Source organism: Oryctolagus cuniculus, chromosome 4 (assembly GCF_964237555.1).
Source record: "Oryctolagus cuniculus chromosome 4, mOryCun1.1, whole genome shotgun sequence".
Taxonomy (NCBI): Eukaryota; Metazoa; Chordata; class Mammalia; order Lagomorpha; family Leporidae; genus Oryctolagus; species Oryctolagus cuniculus.
Genome location: NC_091435.1, coordinates 172,160,698 through 172,180,066, shown reverse-complemented (window position 1 = coordinate 172,180,066; position 19,369 = coordinate 172,160,698). Strand labels below are relative to the sequence as shown.

Genomic DNA, 19,369 nt, shown 5'->3' with positions numbered 1-19,369 from the left:
GATCTCTCTCTCTCTTTTTCTCTCTGTCTCTCTCTTTTCCTTCTCTGCCACACTTACACATTCCTCAACTCACCCACAGGCACACACATGTATATACCTTGCACACATCAAATTGAATATAAGTAGACATCTTTTCAACATGTATTGGTGCCTCTATATTTACATTTTAACCTGATTTGCATTTTTAAATATTAGCATATAATTTAAAATATTCATTAGCTGAATTCACAAGATCTGCTATGTTAACTATAAAGTATTAAAAATTAGATCTAAAATAAGTCAAAGAGTGAATTTCAGGAGGTCCCTTCCCTTTGCAATAACTTATATACTGGGCTGATACTATCCATTGCTTGATAGACCAGCAGCATCAGCACCATGTGGGAGCCTGCTAGGAAGGCAGCATACTGGGACTGACTCCAGAACTACGGAGTCAAAATGTGCACTTTAACTAGACCTTGTTAGTTTATTCGCACATTGATGTTTGAGCAGCACTGGCTACAATAATTCCTACCTCTCTTCCCCAAGGTGAGGGTTGGAAATGACATTTACGAGTTCTTGATTTGTATGTAGAAGGAGTGGAATAGCTATCCCTAAAGAAATGGAAGGTATTTTAAAATGGTCCATTTAAACACCTGTATTTCCAGGAGGCTGACATTCTCCAGCTCTCCAATTATTTATTGAAGAAACACAAATGGTTTATTCAACTGTAGAATGGATGTTAGATCCAGTGTATATCCTACAGGTCAGAGTGTATCCTAAAGATTCCTGTATTATATATTAACATATTATCAATTAGTAAAATAAAACAGACAGAATCTACATTCCCTAGCTTGGTTTCCTGTTCCTTAACCGTTTATCTGTGTGTTGCTGTTTAAATATATGTTAAGGTCATTGCAGCCTTCTTGTATCTTTATCCATCATTCTTCTCTCAGTATAACTGAACAAGCAGCAGACCTGAGGCAAAGTTTATTTCTACCTTGTTGGTCAGGCAAAGGGACACTCCTCTGAGAGTTATCAAGGCATTGTTTCCACCCTTGCTACGTGTTCTTCATCAAACCAGCACACGTCAGATGGTTCTGCGTTCACATATGACAATACCTCAAAATGTTTCTGGAAAATGCATATTATGAACAAATCATGCATGGATTTAAAAAAAAAACACCCAAATACACTTATCACTTGGTCTCATTTTTCCATGAAGTACCAGTGTATTCAAAAGCAGAATCTGACAAGTCAGTCCTTGTCTGAGTAAGCCTGCCGAATTTCTGAAACGGGTTTTTGTCATGAAATCTCCAAGTCCTGAAGTGCCGGAAGCTGCCTCACTGGCCCAACACTGGGCAGGAGTCTGCTCTGCTGGTCTGTTTCCTCCTTCTGCAAAACTGAGAGTTCAAACTCCATTTTCACTTGCACCAGTCATCTCTCAGGATGGCTGTGGGGCAGATTGCTAAAGAGAAAGTCAAGGGCGAGGTTTATCTTCAGTACAAGTGAAAAGAGAGAGTAAAGAAGTTGAAAACTCTCTAAGGATCCACACACCTATCCTCATCAAGTTTCCAACTCTAGTAGCTAGTATCTAGTATCTCCGGGTAGACCACTACATCATTTTGTCAACCCGGAGACTCGAGACGAGCAGCACGGAAGTAGATTAAGTAGGCTCAGCGAAGTGACGCACCGTTCAGCTCCTGCCCCAGAAAGCTGCTTGAGGTTTTGCATTATGATGTATTTTTAAGATTTCCTTTTCATGGTTTCTGTTTGAACTATAATGTGAAAGGTAAAACATTTTCAGTGGAAATGCTGTGTCAAACTAGGCTTTACCCAAAATGAATTATACAGCAGATATTTGGGAGTGAGGGAAGGTGGAAGAAAAGGATCTTCTAAAGCAGTTTTCAGATTCTACACCTCGTGACTTGCTGCAGTTATAACCTAATCTAAGTTAAGGCTCCCGCACGCGCGTGTGCGTGTGTGTGTGTGTGTGCGTGCGCTTTCCCTTTTTAAACTTCTGGTGCTGCTGTGCGGCATCTTATCTTCACTGACCTATTCTCATAACACTCAGAAACCTCCTCTCCTGGCCCGTCAGGAAGGCAGAGCTGTTGGACTGTCTGCTTCCAGCAGGCATCATTATTTTCCTACCTACCCCAAAGTGCCATCAGTGAAATTAAGCAACAGGGCCGAGTGCCGGGTGAGACACCGGTGTTCATAGGGCCTTTACCTCCCACCTAATTCCATGGAATCTTCCTAACGTCTTTCAAAGTGTGAGATATTTCCTATTCCTATGAGAAAAGAACCACATGATAACATGCTCTGCATACCCTCGAAGTCCCTCCTCCATCCCTGGGTTCCAGGAATAGCCTTTGCCTTCGGACTCATTTCAGGGCTACAGGAAGTCTTCTAGTTCGCATTATGAGTATCCACCTCCCAGTAACTGATAGAGCCAATAAGTAGAAAATCAGTGAAAGTATGGAAGATCTGAACAACAAAATAACCCCATCAGATCCATGTGACGTGTGTAGAATACTCCACCCAGCAACAGCAGCCTACTCCGTTTTCTTGAAGTGCTCATGGCACATCCCCCAAGACAGACCACATCCTCAGCCATGAAGCCAACCTCATCAATTACACAAGGATTGAGAGCATACAGAACGTGTTAGATAACTACAATGGAATCCACCTAGAGCAAGCAACAGAAAGACAACAAGACATCTCCAAACACTTGAGAATTAAGCAACAGCCCTCCAATAGTCTGTGAGTTGGAGAGGAAATCTCAGAGAGAATGAATAATATATACAAGTGACTATAATAAGAATCAACGAGAATATAACATATCAAAACATGTGGAACTCAGCTAAATTAAGGCTGAGAAATTTATAACACTAAATGCTTTCATTGAAAAAGAGAAAAAGCCTCAAATCAGTAACGTAACTTTTGACCTCAAGAAACTACAAAAAGAAGAGCAAAATAAACTTAAAATAAGCAGAGGTAATAAAATAATAAAGAGAAGAAATCATTGAAATTGAAACAGTAAAACAACAGAAAAAAATCAATGAAATGAAGAGCTAGTTATTAAAATTGCTAAATCTAGCAAGACAGACACAAATGAAATAAGTTAAAAAATAAAATAAAATTGCCAGTATTAGGAAGGAAGCAGGATGTCCCATTATATCCTGAAAGCTGTTGAAAAAATCATAAAGGAATATGACTACCAGGTTTATGTTTCTAAGTTCAATAAGAAGAAAGGGGCTAATTTGTTGATGAACAAACAACCAAAATTCAACAAAGATGAAACAGATCATCTGGATAGTTGCATAATCATAAAGGAATTTAACAGATAATTTAGAAAACTCAGTAATTACCCATAAACAGAAAGTTAAAGAAGTGCTTTCAAATGTGTAGGTTCAGATGGCTTCTGGAGAATTTAACCAAACATTAAAAGAAGATTTAGAACTGATTTTACGTAATCTCTTTCAAAAAACAGAAGATGAACACTTTCCAACAAGTTAATAAAGCTATGATTATTCTGATACCAAACCCAGCCTCTTTCCCAAACGCCCATTTGTGCACCTGTGTGAAACTTCCTAAGTTCATTTCTTTTTTTTTTTTTTTTTTTTTTTTTTTTTGACAGGCAGAGTGGACAGTGAGAGAGAGAGACAGAGAGAAAGGTCTTCCTTTTGCCGTTGGTTCACCCTCCAATGGCCGCCACGGCTGGCGCGCTGCGGCCGGCGCACCGTGCTGATCCGATGGCAGGAGCCAGGAGCCAGGTGCTTTTCCTGGTCTCCCATGGGGTGCAGGGCCCAAGCACCTGGGCCATCCTCCACTGCACTCCCTGGTCACAGCAGAGGGCTGGCCTGGAAGAGGGGCAACCGGGACAGAATCCGGCACCCCGACCGGGACTAGAACCCGGTGTGCCGGCGCCGCTAGGCGGAGGATTAGCCTAGTGAGCCGCGGCGCCGGCCTCTAAGTTCATTTCTATTGCTTTAGAACACCATTACGATTCTGGAGACTGAAGAATGAAGCTATACATATTTCAAGTCAACTGGAAAGGACATACAGAGTTGGAAACACCATCTGAGAAGTATGTCCTTTCTCTTCCTCTCTGGCATGCGTTTGAGCATTTAAATGTCTCAGTGACTCTCTGCCGTGTTTTGTTGTTGACCAACTTCACAGATTAATGTGGAACACTGCACTGGGTCAGGAGTCAAAAGCCTAGTTATCCTGATGTGTTCTGCTTTTAGATCAGTTCTAATTGAGCGATTAGTAAAATATATCCTGCCTCTAACATGGGCACGCTGGTTTAGTTCCAACATGCTAGCTTTTATTAATGATGCCAGCAAGTAAAGGCAACTTGAGTGAGTGTGTTTATGCTCTTCCTATAAGGTGGTTTCCAGCAGGCTTAACACCGTTCCAGTATGGGTGCTTCCGGTAAGGGTCCACCTTGGGATCCAGGGTTATTTATTTCACCTCTCTGAGCAATAATCTCTAACATCTATAAAACAGACATGCTAATGCTTCCCACGTAAATTGACGGTGGGATTACACTGTTTGTAAATACTTAGCATAGCCACTAGCTCATACACCATCCTCAGCCAGTAGTGGATATAATCACCGCTAGTATTTTTGTGACCTTAAGGATGTTTTTCCAGCAAGAGGAAAACTGTAGTGACACAGGCATTAACTAAAAGCAGTATGATAGCTGATTACTGAACTCAGTCTAACACATTCAGGGGTAAGAGGTGTCATCATCAACACTTCATTACAAAATCTGACCACTGAGCAAATTTGTTCTCTCGTGACACTGTCACTTCCAAGTCTTTCAAAGTCAAAATAATTCAAAGCTAGAGTCTTTAAGCTATCATCTCACAACAGTAATGCAGAATTGGGGTATCAGACATTGCCTCATGAAGAAAATTTTCCCTGCGATGTTAGGGGCACCTGATAATGGCCGAGTGGCAATGGGTGATTTTCCCGTTAGAGACCTCTCTACAGTAAAGGCTTCCACTTCCCTCGTTTATGTGGGCCTGTCTTCAAGCTCCTCCAGGAAATGCCACTTTTCTAGTTGTCTGACAAGGCTCTTCCCTCTGCAGGCAGTCCACTGCCACAGCCCTGCTCCAACAAATTAACTGCCATGTCCCTCTGGGTAGACCGCTGTTCCCACTGGGTTCAGCAAACGCCTTCACAGCTGTAGCACTCAGAGCCTCTGTATCCTGTCCCAGAGCTGAATTAGCTGGATATTATCAGCAGAGGTCATTCTCTGTAAAATCAGGGGACGCCATCTGCTTTCCCAAATACTTGGTAAATTCAGCACCAGGATGGGAACTGTGTTGCAGTTTTAGACTGGATGTGAGATGTGGTAGTCACACAAACGAGGACCTCAGAAGTCTCGCCTGCGTACATGTGATAGTGTTGTCACTGCTGGGGGAGACACTGTTCCTGTAGACTTCACTCTCCTTGGCTCCCCACTCCCTGGCGCCTAAAGCACTGGCCTTGCTTCTAGTCTGAGCAAGGGCTGTCTTGCAGTTCTTTCGGCTTATCACAGTGTCTTTGTCTCACACTGGGGGTGGTGGTGTGGGAGCACAGGACACGTCCAGGCCACCAGGTTGCCTGCAGTGTAGTTGGAATCGCAATTATGTTTCTGTGAGGTGTGGCAGGGGATACCAGCATCTCTAAGTTTTCCCACCGTGCTTTAGAAAAGAGCAAAAATTCCACTGGCATTTACCTCTTTGTTGTCACCTATCAGCGAAGCTACTGGGGAGGAGAAATAGCCGGTGTGGGAGTCAGTGGGGAACTCCACACTTGTCCTAAATCTAATTCTGCTGCCCAGCTCACATATTCCTCCAGCTTCCTCAGCCCTCACAGACCTGGAGGACATGGCTCAGCAGATGGTGGCTCATTTGGAATCACATTCCTTTACAGGATCGCTCTCGGACCCAAGGCCTGAAATCCCTCTTAGAGAGAGAATGACCACACAATGGCGCCAAGCTAAACGGCAGCAGAATCATTCTAATCAGATATCTGCATCTCTCTTCTACTAACTTCATGGGTAACCAAAAGGAAAAGTCGACAGCTTCTGAGTCAAATGAAGAAGATTACACCCATGAGCTCTTCAATAAACATTAGCAGAGGAAAATTAGAGACAATTCAGAAAGAAAACAACACTCTACTATAATAGATTTCTAGACCGACAGCACAGTTATCATCACAATGATGGAGATAATAGCATTTCCCAAGAATCAGAGAAGATATTGACACATGCTTTCCTGAAAGTAACTAAGAATTTGAAACTCGTTTGTGCTCTTGCTACTCTAAAATTACAAAGTCAATTCAAAGGTCAGATACAGTCTTCCCTGAATTAATACCCTGTAGCCACAAGACCAACTCTGGCTGACTGTTACCAGCGTCTAATTCTGCTCCTGCAGATTTTAAGTAGACCACGAGATGAACTAAAGAACGCAGAGATATCCACAGCTCAGAAGGATTTAATCCTGTCTACAATCTGACAAAATGCTAGCAGTGTCAGCATTAGTATTCTTCAGGTGCTTGTAATTGCTACTAATCCTTGGCAAGGACTTGCTTTTTCCTAGCTCATAAAAATGCCACATAGCATGCATATGTTATTGATCTATATATCTGTACCCATTGCATATGCAATTTACATAGATTCAGTGCAGGCATTCGGAGCTGCAGCGGGGAGCACGTGTTCTGTAACATGACCTACTTACAGCACGCAAGCAGGCAGTGTCCCAGGCAGGCAGGCAGTCTTCAGCGTGACAAGGAGCCATTTTTCCTCGCAGTTTGGTCAGCAGGAATGACTCCAACCTCTCCCTAGCACAAGTCGCTCAGCCCTGGGGCTCTCGCTGCTCTCTCTGGGTCACGGCATTCCATTAGGAGTGTGACACAGTAGGGAAAGAGACCGGTTCACTGTGAGACCTGCTACTCACTCTCGTACAGTGTATCGGCCCCCCTTCCCACTGCACAGCGGCTGCCGGGCTCTGGGCAGGAGGCAGTGGCCGAGGAGAGAGGGAAGCACGGAGTCAGAGTTCCACTGAGACACGCTGCAGTGCGAGCCGTCTTCTTCTAAAGACAGTGTTTTTAGGGTGGTGTCGAATCAACCTAGTTTGGTTCCCTAGACTTACGAACTGGGTAAGCACTTTCATTAAGTAGGAAAGTGGGAGAAATACGAACCATGGAGACAGGGATGTGCTGGGCTCTCTGCTTTCAAACACAATGAGAATCCAAACATCACTTCTGCAGCCCGCGCATAGCATGCACGTGGGGGAATGCTAGGATGACGCGTGGTTCACCTTCCTGCACCTGCTACTTTCCCACGTGGAGCTAATCAAATGCTTCGTTAGCTACTTGGGGTAGGAGAAAGATACCTATTTAAATTGCCAGGCTGAGGAACGCATCCACAGTACAGCTGCTAGCCTCAGCAGCAAATTCCTAGGGTCAGAGGAGAAAACGGCAAACAGATTGCAAGTACCTGCTGGTTGCGCCGCCTGTGGCATCTGCTGACTTCTCTGGGCACTGTACTGTACTGAGGCCATGGGCCGGTACTGCTGCGTGGTTGAGGTAGGGTACTGACCAGATGAGTAATAGTAGACAGGCATCTGTGGCAGATGAGAGGAAAAGCAGGCCATGAGAACTTCACGCGCAGTACCACCTTCACACATCAAACGCGCTGTCACCTTATGGTGTCATGTGAGTGTGCTGATTAGTAAGACCACCCCAGACTTCTCCCCGCACAATGCATGTGTGTGGTGCTGTTCCTCGTGCGATGAAATGAAATGCTGAGTCTGTGCTGGCTATCTGGCTCGCGCTGGCCAATGAAATGCGGCAGAAGGGAGGGCTTAGACTTGTAAGCCTGCTTTTTTTTTTTCTTTTTTCTGTTTTTTTTTTTTTTTTTTTTTTTTTTGACAGGCAGAGTGGACAGTGAGAGAGACAGAGAGAGAGAGAAAGGTCTTCCTTTGCCGTTGGTTCACCCTCCAATGGCCACTGCAGCCGGCGCACCGCGCTGATCCGATGGCAGGATCCAGGTACTTCTCCTGGTCTCCCATGGGGTGCAGGGCCCAAGCACCTGGGCCATCCTCCACTGCACTCCCTGGCCACAGCAGAGAGCTGGCCTGGAAGAGGGGCAACCGGGACAGAATCCGGCACCCCGACCGGGACTAGAACCCGGTGTGCCGGTGCCGCAAGGCGGAGGATTAGCCTAGTGAGCCACGGCGCCGGCTAAGCCTGCTCTTTAAGAACACTTGTGACTTCCACTCCTGCAGGAGGGGAGGGAATCCAGCCACCAGGGAAACAGAGTCTAGGCTAAGCTGCTAGAGACAGAGGTCCTCGGCAGGACAAAGGGACCTTGAGTGGGCAGCCCACTCTCAAACTGCAGGCATGTAAGTCAAGTCAGGCCCCCCCCAGCCAAGGCCATATGGACAGAGATGAGCCATCTGCCGTGAGTCCTGCTCAGTTTCGGAGCTCGTCATGAGCAGGACAATAGCTGATTTAACCTCTATCAAAGCTCTTTTCTGTGCGGTTGTCAAATAAACAGTGCCTAAAACTCATGTTCAATCTAAAAAGGAAATAGGTTAGCAATATCGTTTATGCCACCCACATAGCTTTCCATTTTTAAAATATTCATTTTGTTTTCATCTACTCAAAAGGCAGCGAGAAAGAGGGCAAGATCTTTCATATGTTGGTTCATTCCCCAAAAGCCCACAACAACTAGGGTTGGAAGAGGCCGAAGCCAGGAGCCTGGACCTTCATCTGGGTCTCCCAGGTGGGAGACAGGGGCTGAAGTACTTGAACCGTCATGTTCTGCCTCCTTGGACGCATTATCAGGACGCTGGATCAGAAACAGAACAGCCAGGACTCAATCTGGCACTCTGAAGTCTCAAGTGGACATCACCAGTGGTGGCTTAACCCACTGCACCACAATGCCTGCCCTTGGAACTTCCTAATAACTGAAAATATTTTAAGCATTTCAAATACAGTCATATCAAATGTTTCTTGATCTGGAAATACTATTTTTTGCCTATTTCATTTATATTAAGGCCATCTTTTTATGAATCATAGTTTGTTATTTTCTCCCTCTCCAGGCCTCTTGATTATTCTCCTCTCATCTTTGAAATAAAAGAGGTACCTTTGTCAACAGCCTTCAAGTATTATATACACAGAATAAAATCATGAGCCAAGTATTCAAGCATGGTGGTTTTTAGGGCTATTTTGTTTTCTGATTTGTTCCTGCTAAATAGGAAACAGTTTTCTAGTGCAGTCTTGCTTCTGAACCAAACGTGGCACAGTGTCTGCCTTGGGATAAGACGGGAACAAAAGGGAACTTCACCTGTACGGATCTGTGATTATGAAACTGCATTTGACTGTTATAAGCTGTAAGTCTGACCACCTAGTAATATGGGTAATTATGAGTATGAGGAGGAATGAGTCTACATCAATCAAACAGCTAACTACTATGTGTACTGTACCATTTCTCCTGCTTCTTTTTTAATAAAGTAGTTTATAACAGTAAAAAACAAAATAATTCCAGAGTACTAATAGATTTCATTTATATTCTGGCTAATTGTGGTTCTTTTTAAAACTTACTATCATTCTGCATCAGATGCCTCTAATATTAAGAAAAGCAGTTACCTAATTCATTCATCAGCACTGTATTTCCATGTCTTTCAGGAAGTATAGCATTTTATTTCTTGTCTTGATTAAATGTAAGCTCATCCAGGGGCTGTGCTGTGATTCAGCAGGTTAAAGCCCTGGCTTGCAGTGCCGGCATCCCACATGGGCACCAATTGGAGTCCCAGCTGCTCCACATCCAATCCAGCTCCCTGCTAATGCACCTGGGAAAGCAGCGGAAGACGGCCAAGGGCTTGGGCCCCTGCACCCATGTGGGAGACCCAGAAAAAGCTTCTAGTTTCAGAATGGCTCAGCTCTGGCCTTTGTGGCCATCTGGGGAGTGAACCAGCAGATGGAAGACCTCTCTCTCTCTCTCTTCCTCTCTCTCTTCCTCTCTCTCTCCCTTCCTCTCTCTCTTCCTCTCTCTCTCCCTCTCTCTGTAACTCTGTCTTTCAAATAAATAAAATAAATCTTTTTTAAAAAAGTAATGCCCACTCTTCAGTCTTCTCTCTTACATTCAACAGGAAACAACACCTGCAGAGCTGAGGATGGAGTTAAAACCCTTAAACACTTCCTGGTGACCATTAGTGGTTTGATAAAAGCACAACTATGTGTAAAATAATAGTGTAGTGTTCATTTGTTGCTTGCATCTTTTTTTCATTTCTTCTCCACCTACCTCCTTTGGTACCTTGGCAAAAGGTAAGAGCTTTGACTACATCTACCCAGTAGCTCTCTGGCGTATGGCCTTGGCTACCCCTTAGGAATCACGGCCTCCAGCCACAGGAAGCAGATGGCCACTTAGCCATTCCCATCCCTCCTCAGGGGAAGGGAGGTGAACCGGGCTACGAGAAACCTTTTAAGGGATTTGTGTGAAAAGTCTAAAGGGAGAAGAGTCTCGGCAGCCCCAAAGGCAGGAGTTTTGTATTTACAATCAGTCAGGCGAGGACAGAGAGAGTCCAAAAATGATCTGAGCAGGAGAGGAGATAAATAATTCAGAGAAACAAAAAGAAACTACAAAACAAGCGAGCACCTCTTCTATTCCCTTCTGCACATCTCTCGTTACCTTGTTGGCTTCTCGTGTCACCTTTCCAGTGGGCATTCAGAAAGCACATAACGTAGTCAGAAAAATCAACCTTCCAGGTTCTTAAGCGAGTTCCTCTTCTGCATACATTTATCACATTTTCACTTTGCCTTTGGGCTCCATCTCAACTGAGTTCTTTCCACTGTGTGTAGTCAGGGAACCAGGTTTCAAAATGTTTACTAAGTTGACAGTCACTATGGATTGTATCCTATACCTTATCTGTGGTTAAGTACGTCAACATCCAGACTGATCACGGACCATCAACATCTGTTCTGTATCCTTAATTTTCTATTTAAAAATCCATTGAAAAAGAAAGACAAGCATGCTGCAGACATTTGGGTGGGCTCTGAATTTCCTTGGCTTCCACAGAACATTAATAACTGAAATTCCTCCATCAGGGAGTGGCTTTGAAATTAAAAAAAAAGAAGTCTTCAATTAAACATTCTGCCAGCCCTTCTCTGGGATCAGAAATGGGTAAGGACTCTTGGATGCCAGTTAGGCTAAAAGAGCTATACCAGCTTCTATCAATAATTAAACTTGAATAGTTTAATTTGCTCATAAAATAATTAATATATTAATGAAGCCCTTTCTCCTGTGACTTCAAGCTATTTTATAAATCTCCCTAAACCCGCTAGGGAAGAGGTATTGTTAAGAAGGCAACTGAAGATGAACTGAATGAATCACTCAAAATCAAATGAACAGCTGAGTGGAAATCATTTCATGGTAGAGGGTTTTGTGTGGCTAGAAAAGAAAATAATTTATTCAAGATGTTAAGGCAGCGAAACAAATGACACCAAGGTGATGCTGCACTTTAAACAGCTCGTCCAATGCCAGACTTCATAATTAGGATGGAATTTGCTTGGGATATGTGTGCCTCGAAAATGGACCAGAAAATGTCTGTGCACATTTTATATCTTGACAGTAATCACTTCCAATATTCTGCAAGGGATGCCCAGGAGAGCGCCAGAGATGCTCGGTGGTGAACAGTAGCACATAATCAGTCTCTGAGAAGACAGTAAAAACCAGTGATCTGTGCTGTCTTACATGCTTGAGTCAATTAAATATGATTAATGGCTACCTGCGAGCAAAGGCGTGAGCTCTGCTTCCCCCCGGGGAGAGGGAAGGACAGTGGGTATCAGCCTACCTGCCTCCTTTATATTCATGGAGGAACGCCTGCCCGGAGCAGTGGATTAGCTCCAGAAAATGCTCCGGAATTGATAGGAAAAGGAGGGGGCAGGGCACAACGTTTGTTGAGCCACAGCACGGCAGGGTGCGGCCCTGTAGGTACAGGCTTCTTTTTCCCCCAAGGTTTCCCCTTCCTGGGCAACCCTGGACACAGGACATGACACAGGAGGGCTGCTTCCTTAGGACTTCTACCAGCAGCCTGGGAAACGGGATGGTTCTCTGCTGTGCCGTGGGCAGTCAGGTCAGGTTCATTCAGTTTGCTTTCTGAGCATGAAGGCTTTACCCAGCACGGACGAGACTTTGTTGGGGAGAAAGAGCAGTGCTGGCCGGAGGACGAGGCAGGTTAGCCTGGTCATAGTCCACAGGAAAAGTTGGAGGTTAAAATGTACCAGTCAGCTGTGAGACGCAGGTGTGAGGAAAGGCACGCCTACCTGTGCAGGTGGAGGCTGTTGCACAAATCCCTGCGGGGATGGCGGGGGCTGGATGACTTGCTGCGAGATGGGAGGGCCAGAGCCTGTGCATCCTCCCGCTGGAAGCTGCTGGCCCGCAGAGGCGAGGACGTAGCTGGGCTGCGGGGCAGGCTGTGGCATGAGGGAGGATGGGTAGACAGGACCCTGTGGGGGCTCTGGGGTCTCTCCCGAGGACTGCCGGCTCAGGTTCATCTGGCTGAACTGTGTCGCCACGTCGTCTCTCTGTGAGTCACAAAAATAAAGACAGGCACCATGGAGATCAGCTCAGTAAGGAGACATTCACATGGAGGCAGACACAGGACACGAGCTGGTAGCTCGTGTAGAAACAAGAGCAACTGGGGACAAATGAAATGAAGAGATTCCTGCAAAGGTAGAATGACGGGGGGCGGGGGGAGGGGAGAGAGAGAGAGATAGTCTTCCATATGCTGGTTCACTCCCCCAAATGGCCACAACAGCCAGCGTGGGGACAGACAGAAGCAAAGAGCCAGGAACTATATATATCCTGGTCTCCCATGTGGTGGCAGGGGCTCAAGTACTTGGGCCCTCCCCTGCTGCTTTCCCAGGTGCATTGGCAGGGAGCTGGAGTGGAAGTGGAGCAGCCAGGACTCACAACTCCAGATGCAGGTGTCACAGGCAGTGGCTTGACCAGTTGCACTACAACACCAACCGCCAAATCTCTCTCCTCAATGGAAACAATTACTCTCTTCATTGAGGGCTCAGCTTCCTAGGGACGGGGCTGTAGACAAGGACAGCTTGGTGTTCTGTCTGGAAGGGACAGCTGTCATCACTAGATCTGCTTTCAGAGAGGCAGAAGCACCCAAGTTCAACATCACCCATCCCTGTTGTCAAGAGACGCCCAGGACTGGAATCCGCACTGGCCTGGCTCATTCTTCAGGCTGGTTCCCAAAAGGCCTTAGTGCATTGAGGGGAGAACACAAGGACGTCCTGGGATTAAGATCCTATGGGAATACTTCTATCAGGAGCTCAGGGCGATGACAGCTATCAATCAACACTGACCACTGAGATCCTCACATTTCATGTGTCTCTCTATTCCTGACTTCCAACCCGGAAGGCACTCCCTTCCTGCTCAGCTGGTACACAGTTAAAAGGGTATTAGGGGCTTGTGCTGTGGCATAGCGGGTGAAACCACTGCCTGCGGCACCAGGTGGCATCCGATATGGGCCCCAATTCCAGTCCCGGCTGCTCCACTTCCAATCCAGCACCCTGCTGATGTGAATGGGAGAGTAGCAGAAGGTGGCCTAAGTATTTGAGACCCTGCTCCCATGTGGTAGATCCAGACAAAACTCCTGATTCCTGGCCCCGGCCACTGGACCATTTGGGGAGTGAAACAGCAGTTGGAAGATCTCACTCTCTCTCTCTCTCTCCCCACAGTAACTCTGCCTTTCAAATAAATAAATAATAAATCTCTTTTTTAAAGGGGTATCAGAATGCAGAAACACTCCACACAGGCCAGGCAGCTAACAGGAAGGATACTGCTATTTTGCGGAGATGTGTCCACAAGGTCTGGGAGCGGACATTCACACCACTCACAGCCCCACTTCCCAGTCGGCCCAGGGTACCCGCCCAGCATCAGCCAGCACTGCACAGAAAAGGAACAAAACCAGTGACTGTGCCATCCCCGGGCCAGAACTCATGTAGATGTGATACAGTACCATGGGGAAGTGCTGTGTTGCAGACACAGGCAGGAGATGCTGGGGAGGAAAAGAGACCGCCGGATATTGCACTGACTGGGAGGAAGCCTGCAGCCCCTGGACAGACTGGAAGAAAGAAAACGCTGATCAGTTTATAGAAAGCACTGGGACTGAAATCCACGGGGAGTGCACCCACACAGGTCCTCTTGACTTCGTGCATGCCAGACAGGCGGGACCAGCCACCACGGCCAAGTCCAGGCCCTGCAGAACACAGCCACTAGCCTGGAGGGAGCTGATCCGCACAGCAATCACCCTTTTAAGACATTACTGAAGTATGTTCAATGTTGGTGGTGGCTAGAACCTCTGGGTCTAAAAACATTCCCCAAGGAGCAAGACATAAGGAAAAAGGAGGGTCACTCTGGTGGCCTCTGGTTTCTGTCTCCCTGGCACAGGAGGCAGCTCTGCCTCTCTCCCTCCCCAAGGACTGCTGGGATGAACACCACTTTCCCTGGGCACTGATTGGTAACTGTTTCTCCTGCGGACGAAGGCTTCTATGCTGACTCTTTGTAGATACGAACATTTGGCGTGGGATGGGAACGTGTTAGCAAGATGGCCCAAGGGCCCGGGTGTCTCTCCAAGCAGAGGCTCCCTAAGATAGAACGGCTGCAGCCGGGCCTAAGGAAAGAAAATGGATTCAGCTTCCCGAGTACCATGCTCCCTGACTGCAAGTCACTGGATGAGACACTCATCTGTACTTGAACTCAAGGATCCAGATGCCATCCTGTCAACCTGTGACCAAGGACTCCAGGCTGATGGGTTGTATTTTAGGAGGATGGGGTTGGCGCCACTGCAAACTATAGCCCTCTCCTCAGGGGGAGGCCGCTCTGAGGTCACGAAGCCTTCATCCCAGGAGTCCTTACCTGAGTGACCAGGGGCCCTGCCAGCTGTGGCTGTGGTGGCTGCACCTGCTGTTGAGGCTGAGGCGAAGGCTGCTGCTGAGGCTGTTGCTGGGGCTGCCCCACCATCGTGCCCCGCAGGGGCTGCTGGCTGGCAGGTGGGTTGTAGATAGCAGGAGTCCCATCAGGGTTCACAAAAGGCTGGCCTGCAAAGGAATCGCAGCATGGCGCAGGTGAGCATCTCAGTCTTTGAGACAGCAGCTTATTCAGAAAGTGACCTCAAATCGAGGAGCAGGGCCACAGGAATCCAGGAGCCAGGATCTTCACCGCGGTGAAGACGTCCCCGTTTGTGAGCCCACCGCCTAAGCTAGAGGAGACGGGGCAGGAACACGCAATTCAAGCAGCAAATGAATCTACCTCCCGCAGGGACCTTTGCCAATGACAAGTGCATCTGCCGCCAGTGGTCCCCAGCAGAGGGGACGGTGGAGAAGCAAGCTTTGCTAAGCCACGCGTTTTGCCGCCCGACACCCTCGCAGCCATCAGCCAGAATGACATACACTCAGGGATGGGGACTGCTTCTCAGGCACACAACTCCAGTTACACTCAGCCACAAGACGTTTACCAGTACATTCGTTTTGCTCCCACTAAGCCCTGTCACCAATTATGAATCATTATCAGTTCCATACACATTATTTCCAACAGAACACAACACATCCATTTTCTTCCGTGTCTACACAGACACAAGCCGGGCTACTGTGGGTCTCAGAGCTTGATAAACATATCACAGAGTCGTCTTCTAATGGGGAAGCAAATATACATCATTTTGCCATAGGAAATAACCGCATGGCTCACCATCATTAACAGCAGGTTCCCTTACCGAGGAGGGGTAATTCATCATCTTCAAAATAGTAGCATTTGAGTCTCATCCTGATTCTGGGGTGAAGGAAGGTATCCATCACCCCCTGTTTTTTTAGGAGATGAAGGCTCACCAGAAGGATGACAGGAATAAGGAGTTGAAAAGAGAGGAGTAGAGGGTATAAAGTGAAGGAAAGGAAGGGGAGGGGAGGGAGAGAACCAATGGATTTCCAGTGTAGCAGGCACAGAGACAGGCTTCTTACATACATGCCCTTGGCGACACTCCTATAGTTGTGCAATGTCATTTTCACCATAGAGAAAGAGACCAAGCAACGTCTTCAGAGGCATCAAACAAAATAAAACAAAATCAACAACAGCAGAAGAGCAGTGAGAGAACCAGGAAATCACTCTGATCCATAAGATTCCAAAGAACATTCACTTTCTATTACACAAAATGACTTGGTAGACTATCCAATGTCACACAATGAGTGCATGGTAAAACTAGGTACCCTGGAAAAATATCCAACCATAACTGAAAATTATTACACTGAGTGAGAAGGCAAGAGAGGGGGAAGGCAAGCCTCTTGGTGGGATCATCCCTGGTGTCAGCAGATAATGGACGAGAGGCATCAGAACATGGGAAGTGGCTTGGCAAAGTGTGTGAGGACCACTTGTGAGTCCCTTCTACCATCTTCCCTACCCTTGCAGCTCTACTGGAGAGACTGTCCACAATGTAAAGTCGCAGAGATGTTCTCTGGGAACCCGAGGGAAATGCCTGGGAGGGCCAAGGTTCCCAGTGCTTCTGAGAGGGCCCTCCTCATCTCAGCACTGGGAGACGGTATAAGCCATGTGCTGAGTTCTTCCCAACCGAAAACCCAAAGGCCTTCAGTGCACACATTCTTCTGCTACACAGGGCATGGATGAGCACTCTCACCCAGGGTAAAAATGTGTGATGGCCGAGAAAATCAGCCTTGCTCTTTAGTGAAGGACAACTAACAACCATCCATTTCATGAGAAAAAATGGCAGTGAAAGAGAGTGGAGCAAAGACATAAAAATATAAAACTGATCCAGAGGGAACAGAGTATGCTTGTGAAAAGAACGTACAGCATCCGTCCAAGAACAGATGGTTATCAAATAAGAGCTGGGCTAATTAACTCATATATGCTACATGAACAGAGTCAGCCACAAAAAAATCTGCTATATAACCCATGTATTACATACAAGAGCAGGCAAAACCAGTCAACGGCAAAAGAAGTCAGAACAGGAGTACCTTTGAGGGTGGGTAATGCATTCTATACCTCATTCTGGGTGATGCTTACACAGTTGCTCATATATGCAAAACCTTACTGATTCTTTCAACATGCGCAGGTTGTGCCTGTCCATGTACTTTATGCCTCAACACATTAAATTGAGGAAGCAAAATGGAAAAGGTTGGAAGGCAAATCCTGAGGTTGTAGTGAAGTCAAAAAACAAAATGCTCACTTGGAGAGAAGAGTGGACTCAATATGAGCTCGCTTAGGGAATAAAATGGGAACTTAGCGTTCCTCATTGTTACTATAAAAATTTTATCATTTACTTATTTACTTGAGAGAGAGAGAGAGAGAGAGCCAGCTCCCATATACTGGTTCGCTCCCCAAATGCCCTTTACACCTGGGGTTGAAGGCAGGAGCTGGGGACAGAATCCAGGTCTCTAATGGGGGTGGCAGAAAGCCAGTCACTTGAGCCGTCACAGCTGCTTCTCCAGATCTGCATGAGCAAGAAGCTGGAATCAGGAACTACAGCTGGGAGTCAAACCCAGATACTTGGATATGAGATGAGGACATCAACATCTGCCCCCATTAACAGAGTGTTTGAGCCCAGATACATCGTGTGGATGCAACAAGAAATTGTAAGTGGTGCATATTCATGAAAATACTTGCCAGAATTAGGGAAGGTCTCAAAAATTTTATAATTATCAATAATTTGCTTATGGTGGAAAAGCAAGTGTACCAAAATAAAAATCACAGAACAATGATTAAATCTACTGCTTTCTTATGCCCTAGGTACTTGGTTTCCTATCATTGTGATTTAAATAGTTACATTTTATTGTTTGAAGAATTTTTAATAGCATTCTTCTGGATTCAAAACATGAAATCCATTTTTCCCTCAAAATCAGCACTTTGGGAAATGCTGAAAAAAACTTTCAATTTCTAAAACCCATTGACACACATAATGTTCCAATCCTTCATTTTCCCAATTTTTTGCTTGCTTGGTTTTTTTTTTTTTTTAATTTTAGGAAGACAAAAGGAAAATTTAGGTATTTAAATTTTAAAATGAATCTCCATGGTGACAAGTATATAACTTTATCTGAAATTATTTCAAAATGAGTCTCTCTCTGCCTACACACGCACACACACACACACACACGCACAGAGAAAGGGCCTTTACTATATTACTGCATGGCTTTTAATTTTCCCCAGTGACGACTAAGGAAGTATGACAAACTGCCCCTGTGTTGAATACATAAAACCCAAATATTTAAGCGTCCTTGTGATAAATTCTAGAGCCTCAATTTGAAATGTGGTGATGGACTCTGAGCCAGGAGAAATTGAGACTTCTAAAGAAGTACACGTGAACAGTACTAAAGAGTCACTCAAGGAGGCTCTTACGGAAAGAGAAGAAGGTGTGAAAGGTTGATTTTATCTCACCAAGGAAGGCAGGAAAAACCTGAGAAATACGAAAGAAGCAAGGTGATGCCAGGGAAGAAACAGAAGCAATTTTTCTAAGAGACTTAGCCGAGGTAGCTGTTGGTTTTCAAGTCAGGCAATCACAGCCTCTCTATATCCTATGATTTCTACAAATTCAGGTGCAATTAGAGCTGAATAAGCATTTAGTCTGAATGGCAGCTGCTGGAGATCTGGGGCTGGCCCTAGATGAGGTTTTCATGTTAGCAACGGCACAAGATGCTCGGCAGGCTCTGGCTCAAATAAAAACATGCTATGATGGAAGAAAGACAGGTTACCTTGAGCCCAGAGCAAGGGCAGAGAGAGGGATTAAACGTGGAATGCTCACTTCTCTTCAATATACGATGTTAGGTGAAAAATCGCTCCCTGATCCATGTCAATATGAATAATGAGTACTAGGTGGCATTCCAGTAAAGAGTCATTTTTGAGTACCTGCACATGGCCGAAGACTTTGTTACCCATTCCGGGGAAGAAAAATAAATAAATGAAAATAATTAAAGAAATAAATGAATGAAAAAATAACTAAGTATGGCCCCTTCCCACAAGGAGCTTCTAACAGTGCTAGTAACAAGGAAATAAACTCAAGGGAACTTGATAAGCTGAGCAGTCACAAGTTCATGGTTCCTATACACCTGCTATGCACCTGACCAAAGGTAACATTTAAAAAGAGAGAGAAGGGGTGAGAGAAAGACATTTTCCTTTGCTAGCCCTTAGAGTGTGATATTCTTATGACATGTGCAGGCGAGGATGAACTCAGACCTTGCAAAGGTACATTTATAGACAGCAGACAAAAGTTTCATGATGTACTTAAGATAAAGGTGGGAGCACTTTGGATAACTGGTACAAAAAGTTCTGATCAAAATGAAAAGCAAGGCAGTATGGAAGCCCGTCAGGAGCATC

General features: G+C 45.7%; 1 protein-coding gene and 1 non-coding gene across 50 annotated transcripts in view; both read right to left on the bottom strand.

Annotated features, from left to right (window-relative positions):
• Window positions 1-19,369, bottom strand: part of ARPP21 (cAMP regulated phosphoprotein 21) — a 163,663-nt gene that overhangs the window by 41,013 nt on the left and 103,281 nt on the right. For 47 of the 49 annotated variants that reach the window (XR_011388247.1, XR_011388244.1, XR_011388249.1 and 44 more), the window contains 4 exons: window positions 14,915-15,096; window positions 14,016-14,120; window positions 12,304-12,564; window positions 7,472-7,598 (listed from right to left, as the gene is read on the bottom strand). Coding sequence is in view for 35 of the 49 variants with exons in the window: in XM_070072941.1 (XP_069929042.1) it covers window positions 7,472-7,598; window positions 12,304-12,564; window positions 14,016-14,120; window positions 14,915-15,096 (675 nt within the window). In the remaining 14 variants the exon portion in view is untranslated. Of the gene's footprint in view, window positions 1-7,471; window positions 7,599-12,303; window positions 12,565-14,015; window positions 14,121-14,914; window positions 15,097-19,369 lie in introns of those variants that run through there. The other 2 variants (XR_011388250.1, XR_011388257.1) reach the window with 1 other exon arrangement.
• Window positions 6,895-6,952, bottom strand: MIR128B (microRNA mir-128b). The gene has a single exon (NR_162518.1). It is a non-coding gene; the product is annotated as a microRNA mir-128b (primary transcript).